General features: G+C 48.5%; 1 protein-coding gene across 1 annotated transcript in view; it reads left to right on the forward strand.

Moving 5' to 3' along the window:
* AP1M2 (adaptor related protein complex 1 subunit mu 2) overlaps positions 1-18,711 on the forward strand; it is a 161,088-nt gene extending 142,377 nt beyond the window's left edge. Inside the window, exons 11-12 of the mRNA XM_069604294.1 lie at positions 11,639-11,714; positions 14,410-18,711. Of these exons, the coding sequence (XP_069460395.1) occupies positions 11,639-11,714; positions 14,410-14,432 (99 nt within the window). The 3' untranslated portion in view covers positions 14,433-18,711. The remainder of the gene's footprint in view (positions 1-11,638; positions 11,715-14,409) is intronic.
* The last annotated feature ends 1,930 nt before the right edge of the window (positions 18,712-20,641 follow it).

The following is a 20,641-nucleotide window of genomic DNA, read 5'->3' on the forward strand; positions in this document are numbered from 1 at the left end:
CCCCTTGCATTATAGATCCGGCGCTCTAATGTTGCGCACCTGTCCAGCTCATTACTCCACCGGTTCAGGCTCAGTGGATCGGCAGATCCCCAGTTGGCCGCGATAAGTCTTTTGCCTGCCCCCAACGCAATTGCCAAAAACATTTTCTCATATTTGGACAGGTCTACTTCACCACCAATGCCCAAGAGTACCATCTTGGGGTCCCTAGGGATTGGTGTCGCCAGAGCGGCTGAGATTGTGTTGACACATCCCACCCAGAAGGCCTGTATCGCCTGACAGTCCCATATCATATGGTAGAAGGTAGCGGGTTCAGTTTTGCATCAAACACATGTCCCGTCTTCTATTCCACCCCATCTGGCCATTGCAGTGTGAGTGGTATGAACGATGGAGGATCCTCAGCTGTATTAGTCTGAGCTTGGATTCTATACCGATTTCTCTGGGGGACATTAACGCCTCCACCCAATCTTCAGGTTCCAAGGGGCCCAGATCCATTTCCAACTTTGCCTTTAGCCCGTCGAGTTGTGCAGCCCCGAATGAGTTAAGAGCCTGATAGAGAGTGGAAGTGACCCTAGAAGAGATGTGCTGCGGGAGAATATTGGTCTCGATGGGAGAGCAGGGGGGGTACGACCGTCGTGTCGGGGAATTGGGTGCGGATGGCGTGGGACAGTTGCGCATGCCGAAACCTGCCGATGGGTGCCAGGTCGAATTGTTCGCGCATGGTCTCAAAGTTCAGGAGGCGACCCTCTTGTATCACGTGTGCTAATGTGTGTATTCCTTTTGTCAGCCAGTGACCGAAGGAGCCCATTTTTACTAGTTCCGGGAGGAGCGCATTGTGCCATATGGGTTGCGACAGTGTTGGCTGTCCTTCCCAGCCGATTAGTTTGTGTGCGGCCCGCCAAGCGCGCCGGATGTGGTGGGTCATTTTGGGCAGCACCGGGAGTTGATCGTGGGTGACATAAAGGATTTGGAGCGGTGTTAGCGGGGACATGGTCTCTAGCTCTATACAGGTGTGTGGCAGTGTGGGGTCCGCGTGCATCCAGTCATTCACTACTCCTATCTGTGTGGCCAGGTAATAGGTGCGTATGCAGGGTAAACCGATGCCTCCCTCCCACACCGATCTCTGGAGCGTGTCAAGGGCGATCCTGGATTGTTTCCCACCCCATAGCAGTGTGCGCAGGTTCTTGTCAATGAGTGCAAAGGTTTCTCGGGGGATGGGGAATGGGGCGTTCTGGAGGACATACAACAGTCTGGGAAGGGTCATCATTTTGAATAGTGTGGCCCGGCCCATTAGCGATAGGGGAAGAGATTGCCAATGGGGGGTGTCTCTGTTAAACCGCTCTATTACTGGTTGTATATTAAGTCGGGGGAGCCCATCAAGCGTCGGGTCGAGCCGTATACCCAGGTATTTGAGTTCCCTGATAGAGACGTGATATGGACAGGTCTCCGGGATCACAGACTCGCCACCCTGAATCGGGAAGAAAATGGTTTTGGCATCATTAACCTTTAGGCCTGAAAAGTGCTGGTATTCCCTGAGTATGAGGGAGACCACTGGGCACGAGATCCTCGGGTTACTGAGGTATATGAGCAGGTCATCCGCATAGAGCGAAAGGCGGGCTTCTCCCCCTCCCGGCCAGACGAAACCGGTCCAGTTGGTGTTAGCTCTAAGCTCAATCGCTAGTGGCTCGATGGCCAGGAGGAAGAGGAGTGGAGACAGCAGGCATCCCTGTCTCGTGCCCCGGCCCAGGGGGAATGATTTGGAGGACCTGCTGTTCACCCTCACCGTGGCCTCCGGGGCTGCATATAGAAGTTTTACCCAGGATATAAATGTCTGCCCCAGGTTCATCCTAGCCATGATTTCCCACAAGGCATCCCACCCCACAGAGTCAAACGCCTTTTCGAAGTCCACCGCCAGGAGGGCGAGTGGGGCTGGTGTTTCCTTTGCCCCGGACAGCGCCAGTTGGACTCTGCGTAAGTTCATCTAAGTTGATTTATTGGGCATAAAACCACATTGGTCTGGGTAGACGAGGGTCTCAATCACTTGCAATAGTCTGTTAGCGAGTGTTTTGGCGAGAACCTTCGCTTCGCCATTGATCAAGGATATCGGACGATAGGAGGCGCATTCCTCCGGGGGTTTCCCAGGCTTATGTATGGCAACTATGCATGCCTTCCTGAGGTCTGGAGGAAGTACTCCTAGTTCCCTGCTGCGTAGAAACATGTGGTGCATGTGGGTAGGTAGCGTGCTACCGAGGCATTTCCACGTTTCTGTTGGGAATCCATTGGGGCCCAGAGTTTTCCGGGGTTGGAGTTCTGCCAGTGCATCTTGCACCTCGGTGTCAGTGATGTCAGCATTCAGGAGATCAGATTGGTGCTGCAGGAGTATCGGAATCTCGATGTGGTCGAGGTATCGCGAGGGTTCGACTGATGGATTCCCAATAGGTGGGGTATAAAGATTTTTTTAATAGGTAGCGAATGCCTCGACAATATCCGAGTCTTCTGTCAATAATGTCCCATCCGGAGATCTGATTGTCCTTACGTGTCCCCTGCTCTGCACGCGTCTCTCCAACCAGGCCAAAGTCTTGTGAGCTTTGTCACCCCTTTCATATATTTGGCTTCGGACTAATTGGTGAGCAGTTCTTGCATTGTCTAGGGACAGGTTACTGAGGGCGTCTTGCGCCGCGAGCATCGCTTCCTTTGCTTCTTGGGTATTTTGTATAAGGATTTGTCGCTCACACTCCAAGACGCGTGCTTCTGCTTCCCTGACCTTCTGGACTTGGCTTTGTAGGCAGAAACTGTGGAAATAACCTCCCCTCGTAGGACTGTTTTGTATGCCTCCCAGATCGAAATCGGGCAGTCCACTGAGCCCTCATTAAGTTCAAAATATTCCGTTGTCCTCTTTTCTAGCTCCTCCGCAATTTCAGGAAGACGGAGATGGTATGTATTTAGGCGCCAATTACGATCCGGGCGGCAGGAGGGGTTCTTGAGAGTTAAAAGAAGCGGAGAGTGGTCCGAAATCCCTCTCGCGGGAAATGCAGCGTCGAGAAGCCTGTGGGTTATGTTGCGGGGGATGAAGGCGTAATCGATCCTGGAGAATGATTTGTGGACACCTGAGTAGAAGGAGAACCCTGCCTCGTCTCCATGAAGTGTGCGCCATGCGTCCACCATTCCTGAGGTCTCGGGGAACGTGGCGAGCGGCGTGAAGGTGGGGCGTGTTCCAGCTCTCCTATAGGTTCTGTTGACTGTGATGTCCATTACTTCGTTAAAGTCCCCTCCGAGCACCCACATATCAGCCTCCTCCTCCAGAAGCAAGCTCTGTAGCTCGGCGAGCAGTTCTTTCATCAGCATGGGGGGGGCATAGATTGCTGCCAGGCCCCATGTCTCACCCCAGATGTCCGCCAGCATCAGTACATAGCGGCCCCGGGGGTCTGCCCTGATCTTCCTAACCTGGAGAGGGACTCTCTAGTGGACGAGTATCATTGTGCCCCTAGCTCCTTTCGTGAATCCGGCATGGTAGACATTCGAGTAATTAGATTTTTTGAAAAAGTTGGTGTTTTTGCCTATCAAGTGCGTTTCATTTAAGAGGCAATGTCCGGTGAATGTTGGTTTAGGTACTGGAGCACCAGTCTCCGCTTTATGCTGGAGCCGAGGCCATTGACGTTCCAGGACAGTATTGTCACCTTGTTGGAGTTCATCCTGTCATCGTGAGTCTATTTGTTGGGGTATCTGGGAGGATTAATGGCAGTTGCATTTTTCCCGGGGGCGTATGTCGTTTTCCTCTCGGGGGGGGGGGGGGGGCATCCGGGGGCTGCCTCGCACTGGAGTGCCTGAAGACTGGCTGATACTTGTGTCTCTGGTCCTGGCCCAAAACAGTGTTTGTTTGCTCTCGTCGGTTTCCAGCTTTCTTTTCTCGTGATTCCGTTTCCTCGAATCCCCAAAACTCCCCCCACCCTGTACTCCCCGCCCCCCCTCCCTCCCCAACTCGGAGCACCTGTCACCCAAACATTGAACTTATAACTTGGTGAACTTAAACTTCGTCGGGATGATCCGACCTAGGGTGGTAGCTCCTGTCGAGTTACCTGGACTGTGCCTGAAACTGCGGTGCCCAGGCGGTGGCGGCCGCAGTGGTGTAGTTTCAATGGTGTCCCGTAGCAAATTCAGTGCTGCGATACCCAGGCCTCATCCGTTCTCTGTGGTATTCCTGGAGGGACGCCTTGGTGATTCTGTTTCGGGGTCTGTCGGAGTGAGAGGTGGCGAGTTCTGCCCAGGCACGGGTTTGCGAGCGGACGGTCCAGAGGGCGTGCGTCGGGCCGCGGGCCCATTGAGGATCTGTGTTTCGAGCCAATCCCATGCTTCTTTGGGGTTGTGGAATAGGTGTCGTACCCTCATGGTGGACCTTGAGCAACGCCGGGAAGAAGAGGGCGAACTTAATTGACAGAGTGTAGTTTCTTCTTAACAGAGTCAAACGACTGGCGGGCCTTCTGGACCTCTTTAGTATAGTCCGGGTAAAACCCCACTTTGTAGCCGTTGTATGTGATTGGGCCGGAGGCCCGTGCCATCTGGAGGATGGCGTCTCGGTCCCGGTAGTTAAGGAGGCGTGCAATTATAGTTCTGGGCGGGGCTCCTGCGGTAGGTCGCCCAGTGGGTAACCTATATGCTCTTTCAATGGAGAAGAATTTCGACAGTTTCTTGGGGGCAAAGATGTGAGTCAGCCAGTCTTCTAGGAAAAGTTCGACACTGGGGCCTTCCTCTTTCTCCGGGATAATTGCCCAAAAGGTCAACCAACTCGAATACCGAGCCGAAGACAGTGAGGGCAGGGCACGACGCAATAACCTCAGGATTCTCGGGATCCCGAGAATCCTGAGGTTATTGCGTCGTGCCCTGCCCTCACTGTCTTCGGCTCGGTATTCGAGTTGGTTGACCTTTTGGGCAATTATGGCGAGTTGTTGTTCCAACTGGCGGACGTTATCTTCTGTGTCCGACACTTTGTTCTGCTTCTCCGACCCTAGACGATAGGTTGCGGAGATCCTGGCGTAGGAGAGATACTTCCGTGGAGACTCCACCTATCTTGAGTTCTAGCGATGTTCTCGAGTCCCCAATTGCCTTCATTAGGTCATTCAAGGAGAGTTGGGGGTCCTGAGTTTCTACTCCGACACTTGCTTCAGCCAAGCTTTGTGTCTCCTGGCGAGGGGGGGGCCCTCCACTGTGTACAGGTCCATTTTACTCTGCAGGGTCTCTTGGCCTTGTCCTTGCCCATGGTCGAGTCAGTAATTAGTATGAGGATTTGGGCCCGGGTGGGTCGTGTGGGTGCCCCACAGGGATTGACGTGGAAACCAAGGTGAGGTGGGCTTGCCGGGCGTCTACCTTCCACCACTTTGTCTTCGCTCCCGGGCCTCGGCGGGGCTATGTAGATCAGTGTTTGTTGATCCCCTGTTCTGGCCAGTCTGGTGCGCCTGTTGGAGGATCAGGAGTCCGTGGGGGGGGGGGGGGTGTTCATGGTTGCTCCCCTGTGGGAAGGCGCGTAGTCTCTGTGGGTATGGGCCTTTCCACGAAAGCTGCCGGGTGTGTGGGGAGGAGAGGGGGGGCAGCGTGGGCGGGACTCAGCCCCATGTTGTTGGTGCCCCGTGGGGGTCGTTCTGCTGCGTGTCTACCCTAGTTGCGGTCGTTGCACCGCAAGGGAGAAGAGACTGAGGGGGCCCACCGTGGGCAGGTGGCTCCGATGTTCGTGGGGAGAGGTGCCTCCTGCCACCGCACTTCAAGTACGGCTCCACTGTACGTAGGCCACGTGGGGAGAGCCGTATTATTGTTGTCCCAAGTGTATAAGGGGCCAAGGGGGGAGATATGGCGATTTCCCCCACCTTATTCACTCTCGTACCTGGTTACTGCTGGGCACATGTGTAGCGTAACTTCCATCCACAGGGGAGCCCAGCACACGGTCCTTCTGTCGTGCTGCAGCTTGACCCTGCGCGTTGGCGTCTCGCTGATGGGGGTTGGGGGGTCGGATCTCCAGGGGGGGTGGCCACGGGTCAACAGGCAGGTTGCCGTCCAAGTTCGTGGAGGGAGTATGGCGCGTTGTTCCGCCCGCCTCTTAACGCTGCTTCCTGGGTGTGCCCTCCGTCCCCGCTTTCGGAATCACCAGTGTCTGCCGTGCCGCGGAGGGGGGTAGGCGGTCGCTTCACCCGCACCACAATGGCCGTGGATCGCCGCCTGACGAATTCAGGTCGATTCTCGCGTCCCCTGCACCGATTCGCCTCAGGGACGTGGCGACTGCTTCACTGCTGTGTCTGCCGCCTCCTCTGTGCCGCTGGGGTGTTCCTTTCTAGCAAAAGAGGGATGAATTGTAGGATATTTGCCGCGGCCGCCAGGAGCTGGTGCGATTAGGTCTGCATGCGTCGCGCGCGCATGCGCTGTCTCCCCCTGTTACACTTTGTTGATGTCTTTATTTTGTCCCAATACAATGCCTCATGGATATAATGGCGTTTGTTTTGTACGGTGATACAGGCACACTAACCTGGCAAAACATTAATGTATTATGTGGAGATATTGTTTTGGAAATTGATAAGTCTTATAAATATTTTAACAAGAATTGTTATTCGGATTAAATCACTGGAAAAATTCCTTCTGTCTTCAAATATTGTGTTACTTAACTTAATCTGAAAATTGTTTATTATTGTGTGAAAATCGTGTAAAGTGTGTACACCGGGTCTAATAACCCTGGTCATTTGTCTGTTAGACTTGGGATGGATCCTCCAGAGGTGTCAACTGTTTCTTGATGACAGATCATGCAAGTAGTGATGTCATTTTTTATCCCCGTTGGTACTTCGCTGCTGCTACACGATTTTCCACCTTTTCATCTATGGGGGGTGTGATGAATCCTGGGAATTTGTCCCTTCTCTTCAAGTGGGAAATTCAAACCCGAACAAATAGAAATCACAGTGAGGTATTCCCCCCATGTCTGGTAACGGGGAAAGCAGGAGACAGAAAATCATTGCAAGATTGTTCATACTCATCTCAGTGACGATAAAGAGGCGATCCCACTGGAAGTAAGAGAAGTGAAAGAATCTTTATGAGAGTTTCTATATTCTGCACAGTCAAACTAAAGAGACGATAACAGTGAGTGAAAGAAAGTAAATGAGAATCGCTATTAAAGCATTCATACTCGTCACAGTACAAATAAAGAGAATGCCAGTAAGAAGGAGGGAAAACTTGGAGGAGAAGGAAAAACTGAATAAACTGTAATATATGTTGAAAGAAAGATATAACACAGAGGTAAGAGTGAACTGTATAAGAAGGAAAAGAACTTTAAGAGGGAGAATCTGATGGTTGGATAACCGTACCCTGGGAAAAGAAGTGAATAATGTTTTGTAACAAAACCAGAGGATCATCTTAAGCGAAGGAAAACCACTGTCAAGCGAGAAATTGTCAATACAAAAAAATATCATTTTGAGACGAAACCGAGGCTTAGTCTTGGGAGAACTGTATGAATTGATCAACCAAGTCACGAGAGACTATTTAAAGATCAGACCTTGAACAAACGTTGGCTAAAGGCAAAACTCGGGCAAAAGGAGTCACTCTCCTGTGTTTAGTTGTTAAAATATAGGTAGAGTCAGTGAGGGTTAGTTTGGACGGTGGGCTTGTTCTTTTAAGACCTTCCAGTGAAAAACTGACAAGCACTGTAGCTAGTTTTGTTAGGTAGGGACACCCCATAAAAGTAGGGAACGGTAGGTATTTTCCTTTTCTTTAATAAAAACACATTGAAAATGTCTTGCAAGAGTCCTCGACCTTCTTTTGACCCACAACCGGGCCCTCCCCTTTTTAGGTCGCTCAGGGGGGATCTCCTCTATATAGATTTGTTTTTCCCCCTTTTTAGATTTGTATATATTTTCTTTTTCCATTTGTGTACCTTTCCTTTGTTGAGCAAAGGCGTAGTGACTTTTTGCTCATACTGAAGGGCTAGGTTGGTGGTAACACTCAAGTCTTTCCTCACGGTGCAGGGTTGATGCTTGGAGTGGGCTTCTATAGGTTTTTTTCTCCATATGAGTTGTCGGACTCTATCAAGTTTAAAGACTTCATGGGCGTCAGTTTGATCTTTATTTTGTTTCTGTGACATAATAATGAAGTTGTTTAATTTTGCTGAGACATCCTTCAGCACTTGTCTATGAAAGGTGACCTTATTATTTACGGTATCGTATAGCCCCACTAGAAATTGTAATACTGGGGTAGAGCTACTGCTGATGTGGAGGCTATATCTCAGGAGGCAACGTGCTCGCCTTGGAAGCAATACGACACGGAGCAACACAGGTTCGATATCTGGGTCCCCGATTAGAAAACTCTGGGTAGTAAGCGCATTATAAATAATCTATCATATTGACTTCTGTTTGGTTAGAATCCATTGGGTGAGCTACCTAAGCAGAGGAGATTGGCGAGTCTAGCTATCTTCCATTCTGATGCGTTGAATTGCCAAGTGTATATGCAGATCCCTTGATGTTGGATGACTCCCATCCAGTCTCTTTTGTTGCTGTATGATCAGTGTAACAGTAAATTTCAACACATTTAAAAAGGAGTCCAAGGTTCATGAGCTGTAGTTTGCTTATTATGTGTGGAATGATTTGCCCCTTCCGTTCGAACGTCTCCCTGCTTTTGTTTGCAATTGTCGGAGTTTGGGAAAATAGTTTGTAATTGTCTCCAGCACCAAGTTACTCAGTGTACCCTTGGGAGGAGATGGTGTGCAAGAGTGGCTGTTGGCTGGGCCTAGTCTTGGGAGCCAGGCCAGCTACAGTTTCCCCCTGCACGTTGTTTACCAGATCTCTCATGGATGAAGATAGTTTGAGGTGGTGCAAAGCAGACAAATAGCTGGGACTTGGCGAATGCAAGCATCTTGATGGCGCATCTTGATGGCGGAAGTGTCTTTGTGGCATTCTCAAATTGTAAGCCATTCTGTTGATGGGGAGAAAAACAGAAGAAAAAACAGATCTTACCATGAAGGCTTTACTGGGAGGCTAGATCTCTGCACTAATTGCATACAACTACAGCCAACTGCGCTCACCGCACTCGTCCATGCGCACTCTGCACTGTGCAGGCATTTCTCTGGTCATTCCTCCTTTCTCCGTTGCTCCACGATCACTTCCAGGACAGCAATTGCCTTCAAAAGTGAGATGCAGCCAACTGCACTCACCGCACTCGTGTGCTCTTGGGTGCTCCTCCTCTTCACTTTCCTTTTCCTCTGTACTAACCTCGACCGCTCCTTCCATCTCGGTCTTCCTTCTCCAATCTGCTCCATGCTGTCTGAGAATTCCACCTATCGAGCTGGTACCTTGCGTTACGTTCCTCCTTCCTTTTTATACCCTGCCCTTTCTGGACCTCCTGTGTTCGGGTTGCACTGCGTGTCTGGGATCGACCGTTTGCCACTGACCCAGTCTCCCTCCTCACTGAAGTAGCCTCTGACTGTTTTACTCCTGCCAAAGCTGCACTTCCGGGCCCACCTTCTTGGCGCCAGGTGGCCGGTGTAGTGATGCTGCATGACTTCCTTGCTCTCCCAGGATTCTGATCTGGTGCACTCTCTCCCCGGTCCTTCCTAATAATGGGCCCTCTGGATGGTGTGGCAGAAATGTTTATCCAGCTCTTATGCTGTGGCGGGCTCCCACTACTGTCTCTACCTGTGGCCCCCGAAATGTATCCCAGTAGCCTGTCTCTCCTTCCTGGGCCACACCAGGCTCCTAACAGATAAGGAGATATGCAGAAGCATGAAGTAAGGATTTCTCCCAGATTCCATCTCCTGGGCCATTTCATCTGGTCAACTCGTGTTCCAGACCCTCCCCAATTTCCTTTCTCTACTGACTGCATGTGACCTCTTTGCACACGATATAGTGGTGTTGGCTAACCTAGCTTGTAGAATGTATCCGGTAATGCTGCCAGATAAAATTGTGAGTAGCAAATTAATCCAGTTGCCGCTGAACTGACTTTCTAAGGTGAAGAATTGGGCAGGAATAATGTACTGAAGTTATATCTGCTTTTTTTAGCTAGTACTGCAACTGTAGCAAAGATCCCCACCTACCTGTGTGGGGGGCCTTTCGCTGGGCTCAGTTACTTTTGGAGCCACTCAACTTGAGCCTTGATGTTACACACTGGCTGAAGGTTTTGGCCAATGGGATCTGCATCTGTCTGCTGGGAACTGTGCAGATTGGCGTAAGAGGAGGGCTTTGTGTGAGGAAGGCAAGGTGAATGGCAACCAGAGGGAAAGCATGGGGTGCTGGAAAAGGTGCTCCAGCAAGAGATCAAAGGAATGGAATGGGAGATTGCTAAGGGAAGAACCGGGACTGCTTTGCAACGCCCACTGTTCTGGGCAGGCGGAGAACTGGTAGCGATTGGGTGGCCAAACATTGGTCTCAATACACATGTCCAACGCTTGCTCTGCTCGAGTCCCATAGAAGGCGAATGGTCTATGGCGTATTCCAATTTTCCTGGCTTCCAAACCAGGTTAGTCTGATCGCAGTCCAGCAACGATTACATTAATGTGGTAAATGGTGGGCTCCCGAATACAAAGATGACAAGTCTTTATTGTGCCAATGTATTGAAGTTTATTGTGCCATTTGTTCACTTCATCTTATAAATCACTCGCCAGTAGCTTATTTGCTGCCTAACCAATGGTACTGGATGAAGCCTGTTGACTGCGAGTGGCAAGCAAAGGTGCCTAACCAGTGGCCCTGAATGCAGTGTAAGCCATACAATGTTGGCACCATTCATGTCGCTGAACATTTAACACCTCATCTACTTGTCCTATATTCACAGAACATGTACATTAATTGAAGGTGGTGTTTTCGTGAACATATTTGAATAATTGCATTTCGGTGCATGTGTCGGCTACTGCCTGAGATTGGTTGTCCTTCATTCCGTCATGTCACTGAGCTGTGGAGTAGTCCCATAGCCCTGTGTTCACAAGGATTTCACCTTCTATAAAATCATATTTGCAGAAAAAGTCCAGAACGTTCAATGCAGGGGCTTCCAAAAAAGCAATCCTCAAAGAATGTCCCACAGTTCAGAACTACTTTGCGATCGCCCTGAATCAGTCTTCCGCCGGGTGTGGACAAGGGAGTGGAGTGGAGTGGAGTGGGTAAATGTGCGGCCAGGAGAAAGGATTAGTTTGACACCTAGGGTGCAATGTGAAAGTGCAGGCTTGGCTAGTAAGGGGTGTGTGACCTACCCAAATGTGGAGGAATCGCCAGCAAAAGGTATAATCTCGTGCTAAGGTGTGATCTAGCGCTAAATGCTGATGCTTGGAGGAATACGGGAGAGACCTATAAGGGGCAAGTTGTTCGGCTTAGGACTGGGGTGGTTTATAGGCTAAGGAGTGTTTTGATGTGCGTTCTTAGCAACATACTAATTGCCCAAGATCATGAAGTGTATTGAGGACCTGAACCAGGACTTGAAATGTCCTCTATGGGGGGAGGACAAGATTAACGTAACTTCAAAGACTGAAGCGTTGTATGTAGGAGCACACTCCGACTAACCCGATTTTAATATGTAAACTTTTACCTCTCCACCCCACCTCCCAATCTCCTCAAGAACCACTGCTCTACAGTAAGGCTGTCAAGTGTATGGTTTTGGAGGAAATGCACTAACTGTTCCTTTCCTCCTGTTTTTCTAGGTCCGGTACATGAAGATCATTGAAAAGAGTGGGTACCAAGCACTGCCATGGGTGCGGTACATCACGCAGAGTGGAGGTGAGACAGGATATTGCATGGATGTGGATTTCTTCTGGAAATTGGTAGATTTGCAATTGATTTGTCAGCGATTTCTGTGTCCTACACGCCCAACCATTCTTCTACAGAGTTCCCGAAGAGAGATCTGACCCCTCAGTTCCCCACATCCATCATCTTCCCAGATTCCTTTTTGGGGTGGTGACAGTGGGAGAGGGGGAACATGTCCCCAACCTCTTTTGTTGATGTTTGTATTCTCCATAGTACAGTAGCCCGTTTTAGACATTAGATGGATGGAAATGAGGAATTGATGAGGGTAGGTATAATCGGCTCCTTGTGATGGGCAGGAGCTCCCTCAGCAGCACGAGGAGCTACCTCTAAGGCACGAGGAGCTACCACACAGCATTCTTCAAATCTAACTTCCACACGAGATGCAAACTATGACTTTCTGTCCATTGTAGAGAGCACATGCTTTGTCTTCCAAACATGCCCTAATGCTCTTTTATACACCCTCCCAAATGCACAAAAACACCAGTTGGCTTGGGGAGTTGCGTGGAGCTAGTGGCAAGGAATGTGGGCTCTATTAGTCTACAGGAGGAGCTAAATATCTCCCAGCATTATAGTAATCTTTGAGATTGGTTGGTATTTATTTTCTATCAGTCTTGCATTTGCCATGGAAGTATTCATGTTTCTTATGCTCTTAAACATTCCATGCACCCCGATCTCCTGTGCTTCCACCGCCTATAAACAGGCTTAACCAGTCCTGAATGACTGATCTGTGGTAATGTCCCCTTTGAGAGTGTGTCATGGCTGGCTGCCAATAAAAGGAGCCTCGGCCGGCATGTGCCTTGGAACGGCAGCAGACTCCACGAATGACACTTCTGTCTCGTATCTCATTTTGGGCCTGTGTTGAGTTAAACAGGACACCGATGAAGGTTAAGATTAATTTATTAAGTGAAATCCACATCGGGCAGAAGACGAAACAACAAGGAAGGCAAACAAGTTTCAATTGAAACAAAATGAACACAAACAGGTTCTAAGTACATCAGGCATTAACCATTACTTAACACACCTTCCCCCTTACATATGCACCACAACTCAATTAAGCTACTCAAGATAAGTCTTTGAATCGATGCAGCATTCTTGTCGCTCTCTTGCTCTGTCCCTCTATGGTTGACTGATCTTTGTCTGAATGCACAACAATTCCTGAATCATTCTCATCGGACTGTGATGTGACTTGTGATTCAACCATTCTCTGGTCAACACTGGTTTCTTCTTCCTTATCACTCCCCACCCTACCTTTATCATAGGATTTAATGGAGCTCTTCACCAATCTGGATATTGACCAAAACTCCCCACCTTCGAGTATATCTACACTGCCTCTGACTTCTGTAACTCTCTTAGGACCCAGAAATTTGCTTTCAGTGCATTTTTAATAGTCACAAAGTCCCCTTAAAAAAACTCCACATCTTTGACATGGAATGTGGTGTCAAACCTCTGTTTATTTTCATTCTGAGCCTTGGATATTAGGTTCATGATCTTCTCTCTATCAACCTCCACACACCCCGGCCAACTCCAACCATCCTGGGCATAATCTGGAGGCAGGTTGTTTCCCTTTCAATGAAACAAATGGTGAAATTTTGGTAGTGGAACGTGGCTTAATACAATCACTCCAAACCATCTCCCTCAACAGTTTTGACCAATCAATGCCGGAATTAAGAGCCAATTGAATGCCGCCTTTAATGAAACTATTGGCCCTCTCAACCATGCCATTTGCCCTAGGATGGTAAAGAAGTGTTCTTGAATGTTTGATCTCATAGCACTGTAAAAATTCCTTCGTTTTTTGAGAACAGAACTGCACCCTGTTATCAGTGATAATCTGTGGGGAAACCTTCCTTATAAAAAAACTTCCTCAAAAAATGTGATTAATTCACTGGTGGTGGCTTCTCTTAATTCCTTATACTCCAACCACTTGGTGTGGTAGTCCACCAACACCACCAATAATTTGAAACCATCACCCAAACCTTGAACAGGACCAATGATATCAACAGCGAGTTTCTTCCAGGGTTCACTAGGGACTTGGACAGGACTCAACGGAACCTCTCTAACAACTTTACCCTTATCTGCACTGTCGCACTCCCTACAGTCCCTCACTTTCTTCTCAACCATGCTGTCCATCCCTGGCCACCAGTGACCACAGATCCGGGTGTGTAGCCTGGGTGCCCCTTGGCCACTGTCCAGCCGTGTGCTCATGGCCATATGTTGGAAGCCTGGGTGCACCCGGCAAAGTTTGGTACTTGCTGTGTGCCCCCAGCAATAATCGGGCTGGCCCGTGTGCCCAGTAGCAAGCCCACAACATGGGTCACCTACAGGTGGCAGAGGAGGGGTTGACATTGTGAAATGATCTTCATACAAGGCTGTTCAAGTGTTTGCGGCTTTCTGACCTCTGTGTGGTGAAGCTTTCCGCATCCTCCCATAGAACAGGAAAGAGCCGCTCTTGTTTAATGGAATAATAATGCCATCAGACCCAGAAAACAGGGCTGCCAAGCCTGGCGCCATACTAATTCCAGTGACCTGCTTTCAGATGGAGTGTGTCCATCCTTGCCCCGACAGATGTCCCTTTTGGAGCCTCAGACCGCATGCACTGCTTTGTGCTGATTGTCCAGCCTCTAGGCGCGCTTATCTGTGTTCTGACCCTAATCTTTTTGTACCCTTACAGATTATCAGCTTCGAACAAACTAAAGGAGCCCTGCGGCAGCACTGAAGTGACATCTGGTGCTTGGACTTTTCGGATAAACTGGATTACCAGACACATCATTTGTATTTATGGCACTTTTTAAAGAATGTTATTCTTTTCCTACAGGTGCCTTGCAGTAGTTCCAGGCCTTGTCCTGGAGTGTGCAGTGAGAGTGCTGTGAAAATGGAGTGTTGAAAACCTGTTGTACAGATGCATGTCCACTCTTCGTACGTTGTCCTCTTTCTATGTTTTCTACTGGTATACTGTAGCTATCCTGACATTTGGGAGGGGTTTGGATGAGCACTCAAAAACACTGTTAGCACTTTTCACATCTGCACCAAAATGACATGATACCAAATAGCGTCGGGTTGGCTGTTTTATCCACCAACTCGTATGTGTCTACGTTTTCTGTTCACGTTTGGAATATCAGACTTTTTCCTCAATCTGCACTTTTGAACACATTTGGAAAGTTGAGGGATTGAAACATGTCATTTTTGCAGAGTTCTATAATCTGTATTCTGTGTTGCACGGAAAAGCTCTGTAGATTCGGGGGACAGGGTGACTGGGGGGGCGGGGGTCTATCCCCGCCTCTGGGAAGGTCTCTTCTGCCTGATGCTGTAACTTCGTACATGGAGGAGTGGTATACTTCTCTTGCTTTGTCGTTCTCTCTACACGTGAGTGGGCTTTAATCACTATCCTTAGCAAGCAATGTGTCCTTCAGGTGAAATATGCCAGTGGTTCACAACAGAACGCCTTGGAACAACTGGATGCAACTCTCTGGGCAGCCAAAGTAGGCCGGCACCAACAGAGCCCAATTCCTTCTAACCTTAATTTCTCAAACCTCCGGCTGGGTTTCCCTTATGGTCAGGTAGCGGTAGTACCAAGCATGGTATCACTTGCACTCTAGCATAGAATCTCCCACAATCATGAGCTGACCTACCCCTGTCCTCTTACAGGTGTGCAGTAGTTGCCTCCCTCAACCACCCCCCCCTTCCACCCCTCCCTTCATGTAAGCATGCTGAACTGGCTGATTTGCACTGCTAGCCGGAAGATGATGGCAAATTGTCTGTGCGGTCCTCTGTCTCGCTCTCTTCGCACCTTGCTTTTCAAGAGCCAGCCAGTGTTTGCAGAAATCTCATGACACACGCTTGGAAGGGGAAATCTCCCCATTTCATGAAGCTTCAGGCCCTCTTTTTTTCAGGTTCGTTAACAGGTGAATATCTATTTTCAGTCATTTAGAACAACAACAATTTTAAACTATAAATTCCTACCTAGGCAATCTACTAGTGCAGCACTACACTGCGGCCCAAAGCGAAGAGAATTCTGCAGGATTGTTAATTGTACAATGTCCTCAATCGCACCCTGATTCCTCATCCTTCTGTCTTATTTAAGCTGTCAATTGGGCCACATTTTGTCAGTGTGGCCTGAATTCCCTGTTTCTTAGCATCTGGGTGTAGACCTTTGCTTCTTATATTCGGGGATCTCAAACGATTCCCTTTACCTTTGTGGCCGTCTGACTACTCACTGGTTTAAACCCTATATAGGAGGGTCTGTAAGATCAGGATTCTCAGCGCTGTCTTTTTTCACCATGAAAAACACCAAGGCTCTTTCATTTTTTCAGAAATAGTACAACTGGAAATTCTTGGTTAAGAAAGACAAATAAAAAGTTAGAGAGTGGGGTTTATATTGCAGACCATAATACAGAAAAAAATAGTGATGTTTCTTTAGTCTCTGATCGATCTCGGATACGGTTGCAAGTACAGTGTCCAATAAAGTCCTGTCTTGTTGCTGCTATAACAATATTAAGGAGGGTTTCTTCCAGAAGATTGACCCTGTCCATTTACTCTGTTTCTGGAATTCATAACTCCTTTTTCAGAGAGCTGACAAGAATGCCAGCCTCTTCTTCCTGATGCTTCTGCACTTCAAGATACTTTGTCCAATCCTTCCCTTGGGAGGGATCCAAGTGCAATCCTTTCCTTGGGAGGAATCCGAGCGCAATCCTTTCCTTGGGAGGAATCCGAGCGCAATACTTTCCTTGGGAGGAATCCGAGCGCAATCCTTCGCTTGGGAGGGTTCCGAGCGCAAGAAGGGATCCGAGCGCAAGAAGGGATCCGAGCGCAATCCTTTCCTTGGGAGGAATCCAAGCGCAATCTTTCCCTTGGGAGGGATCCAAGTGCAATCCTTCCCTTGGGAGGGATCCAAGCGCAATCTTTCCCTTGGGAGGGATCCGAGCGCAAGAAGGGATCCAAGCGCAATCCTTCCCTTGGGAGGGATCCAAGCGCAATCCTTCCCTTGGGAGGGATCCGAGCGCAATCCTTCCCTTGGGAGGAATCCGAGCGTAATCCTTCCCTTGGGAGGGATCCGAGCGTAATCCTTTCCTTGGGAGGAATCAGAGCGCAATCCTTCTCTTGGGAGGGATCTGAGCGCAATCCTTCCCTTGGGAGGAATCCGAGCGTAATCCTTCCCTTGGGAGGGATCCGAGCGTAATTCTTTCCTTGGGAGGAATCAGAGCGCAATCCTTCTCTTGGGAGGGATCTGAGCGCAATCCTTCCCTTAGGGGGGATCCGTGCTCAATCCCTCCCTTGGGAGGGTTCGGAGCCCCCATTGCTTCTCTTATGACAAAGGTGTTACTCTTGCCACTTCTCTCCGTTCTTGGGGCAATGGTGATATGTTAGTTAGCACTTTAGACAAATATGTCAATTTTCTGATTATTCTTTTTTTATGGAAGAATTTTTGTTTTAACAATTACATAGTTGTGATCCTTCTCCATGTGCCCACTTATGTTAAACTGTGTGGGTTTTGATGTCCCTTTTCTCATTGTGCATGTTCCTTCCATAGTGCGGCATCCTACTATCTATAGGCGTGTGTTAGCAGAATGTAACCCCCCCCCCCCCTTTACTTGCAGTGATGGGTCTTCCTCACCCTTTAATTACACAGAGCTGCTTGCAGTTTACGAGCATGAACTCTTTTTGGCTGGATATAGTTCGAAATGAAAGCTGGTGTTTAAAATAACCTTTACTTTCATAGGTCTTTATGGAAAGAAAATAACTTGTTCTAGCATATTCTGCTCCTAAAAGGCATGTACAGCACATAGTGTTGGCTTGGCCAGTAGAATTTGTAAGGGAACCAGTTTGTTATTGAAGTCCTTCTCGTCCTGTAGATGCACAAAAGGGATGAAAACATCCTGTACCGAGTGGACTTAGTGGAGCGATATCTCACTCTATGACATGATAGTTGCGCAGGCGTTGCCTCTAGATATCCTTTCAAATTCATTGGATCCATTTTATTGATGACGGCATTAGGTTGGACATATTGTTCCCGCTTTGGATTTAGGCCTGCCCTTCCTGCAGACCATGTCCATGTGTGAGCAAATAATCTGTCATTTTACCTCTTGTTTAAATAATTCTCCACACCAAGTAACTTGCAACCTGAAATAAATGTTCCTCCATACTACACTAACACAGAAATCAATTTCATCTGGTGGCCTCAGTGCAAGAATTACAAGACAGTCCCTCAATACCGTCCAGTTATATAGATTAGCAAGATTTATTTAGGTTGAGTTAAACGTGTTTGGGGTAAACTGGGTAGTGTTACTAATGTGTACTGCAGAATACTTGGAGAAGATTAAATTGCAATATATTGGATGTTTTATTGTCCTTTGAGTACCTTGATTGGGGAAAATAGGTGTTGCATCGCAGATGATCGCAGCGCAAGGTAGTAGTAGGTCTTCACAATTGTGTTTCAGCATTATAGTGTGTGGGAGATAGGAAGGTACAATGTGTTTTATATTGAATAATATTGATGTCATATAATGTCCTTTTTTATCTAAAGACTTTTCACTTTTCCTATGCAGAAAAATCACAGAATTCCTTCCTTTGGGCTTTCCATTGCAGAATTGTGCATATATTTGTTTTCCGAACGAGGAGGGTGAAACAATAGTTGTGTACATAATTGTTTAATTTAAGCAATAAAAAGTATGGAATTTCTTTTTTGAAAACCGTGCTGAATCCCCACAAGAGAACAAGTGCTAGTTGATAGAGAAGTGGACATGTGGACTTCCTTGTGGTAGATGGTACCAATCCAGGGATACCGAAGATGCCTGCAAAAGAAACCACAATGAGGAACCACCATCGCACCAGTTTTTTTTTAACTGTACTACCTGACTTACTCTGGCTCGTGGATGGTCGTGGGCACCAGAGGCTATGACGGTGGGAATGCAAAGCTCACATGGGTTTCCGTTGGTTGTTTTATTATGGTTGATTAATTAAAGGAAGTTAAAACGCATTCAAGTTGCCTTGAGTCTTTTGAAGGTGTTCTGGTTGGGAAAACTGCCCCAAGCAAGAAACTTAGGGTGGGGGGGGGGGGGGATTCCCTTTGGGTCCGTGGTGGGGTTGCAGTGGAATGTCATGCAAGGCCATTGTACAGCAAACGGCTATTCAGCATATTTGGGAATCTAATTAAAACAAATCTTCATTTAACGAAGTGAGCGGAGCGTGCGCCCGACACAGAACAGTGTTCATCATCTTTGAAAAGAAAACCTTTGGATGCCGTGTCCCTGAGTTGCCTACTGTCATACTAAATTCTTGTGGCACACATCAGTGCCTTTGTGATTAGACCCTCCAAAATGGCCGAACGCACCTTGTCACAATAAGCAAAGGAATACCTTGCTCTGCTGCCTGACTGGGATTGGCTGACTCCTCTTCAACAAAAGCCATAGGGCTTCACCATGAGGCGATAGCTGGCCCCGTTTCTAAAGCCTCCTGTCTGTTCCTGTCTGTTGCCTGGCCGGGTCTGGGGGTCTCCCTCATCCCTCCTAACCAACGTGATCATATAGAGGAGGTGCAACACAACTATGCTTTCATGGTCCACTGAATTCCAGGTGAAAATCTTTCTAATTCCCTGAGGGTCATCGTCCACAACCACACGCGCACTTCTACCCTCCACACCTTTGACTGTTCCACCCAACCACTTCCGTCTCACCTGTTTTCTGCTCACAATACTCTCATTCTGCCTTAGCTAAAATCGAACTTGGCTGCGTGCACATGCTGCACTGTTTCTTTCTGCCCTAGCGAAAATCGAACTTGGCCGTGTACTTGCTGCTACTATGTTTTTAAATAATTCTTTGCTGGGTGCATAACTGTTACTTTACTACCTTTTCACAAACAGCGTTGCGTTTGCTGTTGAGTACATCCTGCATTAACGTCCTGTACGTCCAACCTTGTCCTCAGTGCTTCCCCCTCGTACCCTCTGTCCCCCACCCCCTGTATATTGCCCTGCACACCACCCCTAGCCCCCTCCATTTGTCAGAGTACACCAGCCTGGTAAGTGTCCTCCTCACCATTGCAGCTAGCTATGTCACTATCTCTCATATCTTATCTAACTGCTTCTCTATTTCCTATCCCTCTCCGATCAATAAATCTGGACGGGAGAAACTTAAGAAGGACATACTGGGCTCCAACCCATGCCTTCCTATTGCATACACCTATGTCGTGGCTTCTGCCAGAGAGACTCTCATAGACATCCTCTTAGTCGTTGCCTCACCTGACCTATGGATCTGATGCATGGTCGCCTCTCTCTCCTATCTCCTCTTCTCTAATTAATGGTGGCACCCGCTGGGAGGTCCTCCTTGACCTCTTCGCCATTTCCAGGGTCATCATTAATATCTATTGGAATGGAACCATTATGGTTAATGTCCTAAACCCAACCTTCTTCTCTTTGACAGGCTCCTAGCTCACCTCTCAAACCTTACCTCTCCCCCTGGACAGGCTCCCATGCCCACTATACCTTCCTCTTCCCCTGCACAGGCGCCCTTGCCTTGCCTCACTGTCCCGGGACCCTTGCCGGCCTTGGCTCCTCTGCCATCCTCCATTATCCCTCTGGCTCTCTTGCTACCCTCGGAATGGGGGGGTGGAGACAGTCCCATGTGCCCCCGCAGAAGGCCTTCAAAGATTGCAATCTGCTCCATATTGCCATGCTTATCTCTCGCTCTGCTGTCAAACGCTCATCTGACATCTGCAACCTCCTTGAACACATGGATCTTGATGTTCTCGCCATCATGGAGACCTGGTTTAAGGAAAGCTCTATCAAGAGCTTTGACACATTCCTCCCTGAAGGATACAAGATTCTCTCTGTGCCTACGCCCAAGGGGACAGGATGGGGATGGGGACAGGATGGGGAGTATCCATTCTGATCTTCCCAGAATGGATACCAGTGT

Source organism: Ambystoma mexicanum, chromosome 3q (genome assembly GCF_040938575.1).
Source record: "Ambystoma mexicanum isolate Mex_15411 chromosome 3q, UKY_AmexF1_1, whole genome shotgun sequence".
Classification (NCBI taxonomy): domain Eukaryota; kingdom Metazoa; phylum Chordata; class Amphibia; order Caudata; family Ambystomatidae; genus Ambystoma; species Ambystoma mexicanum.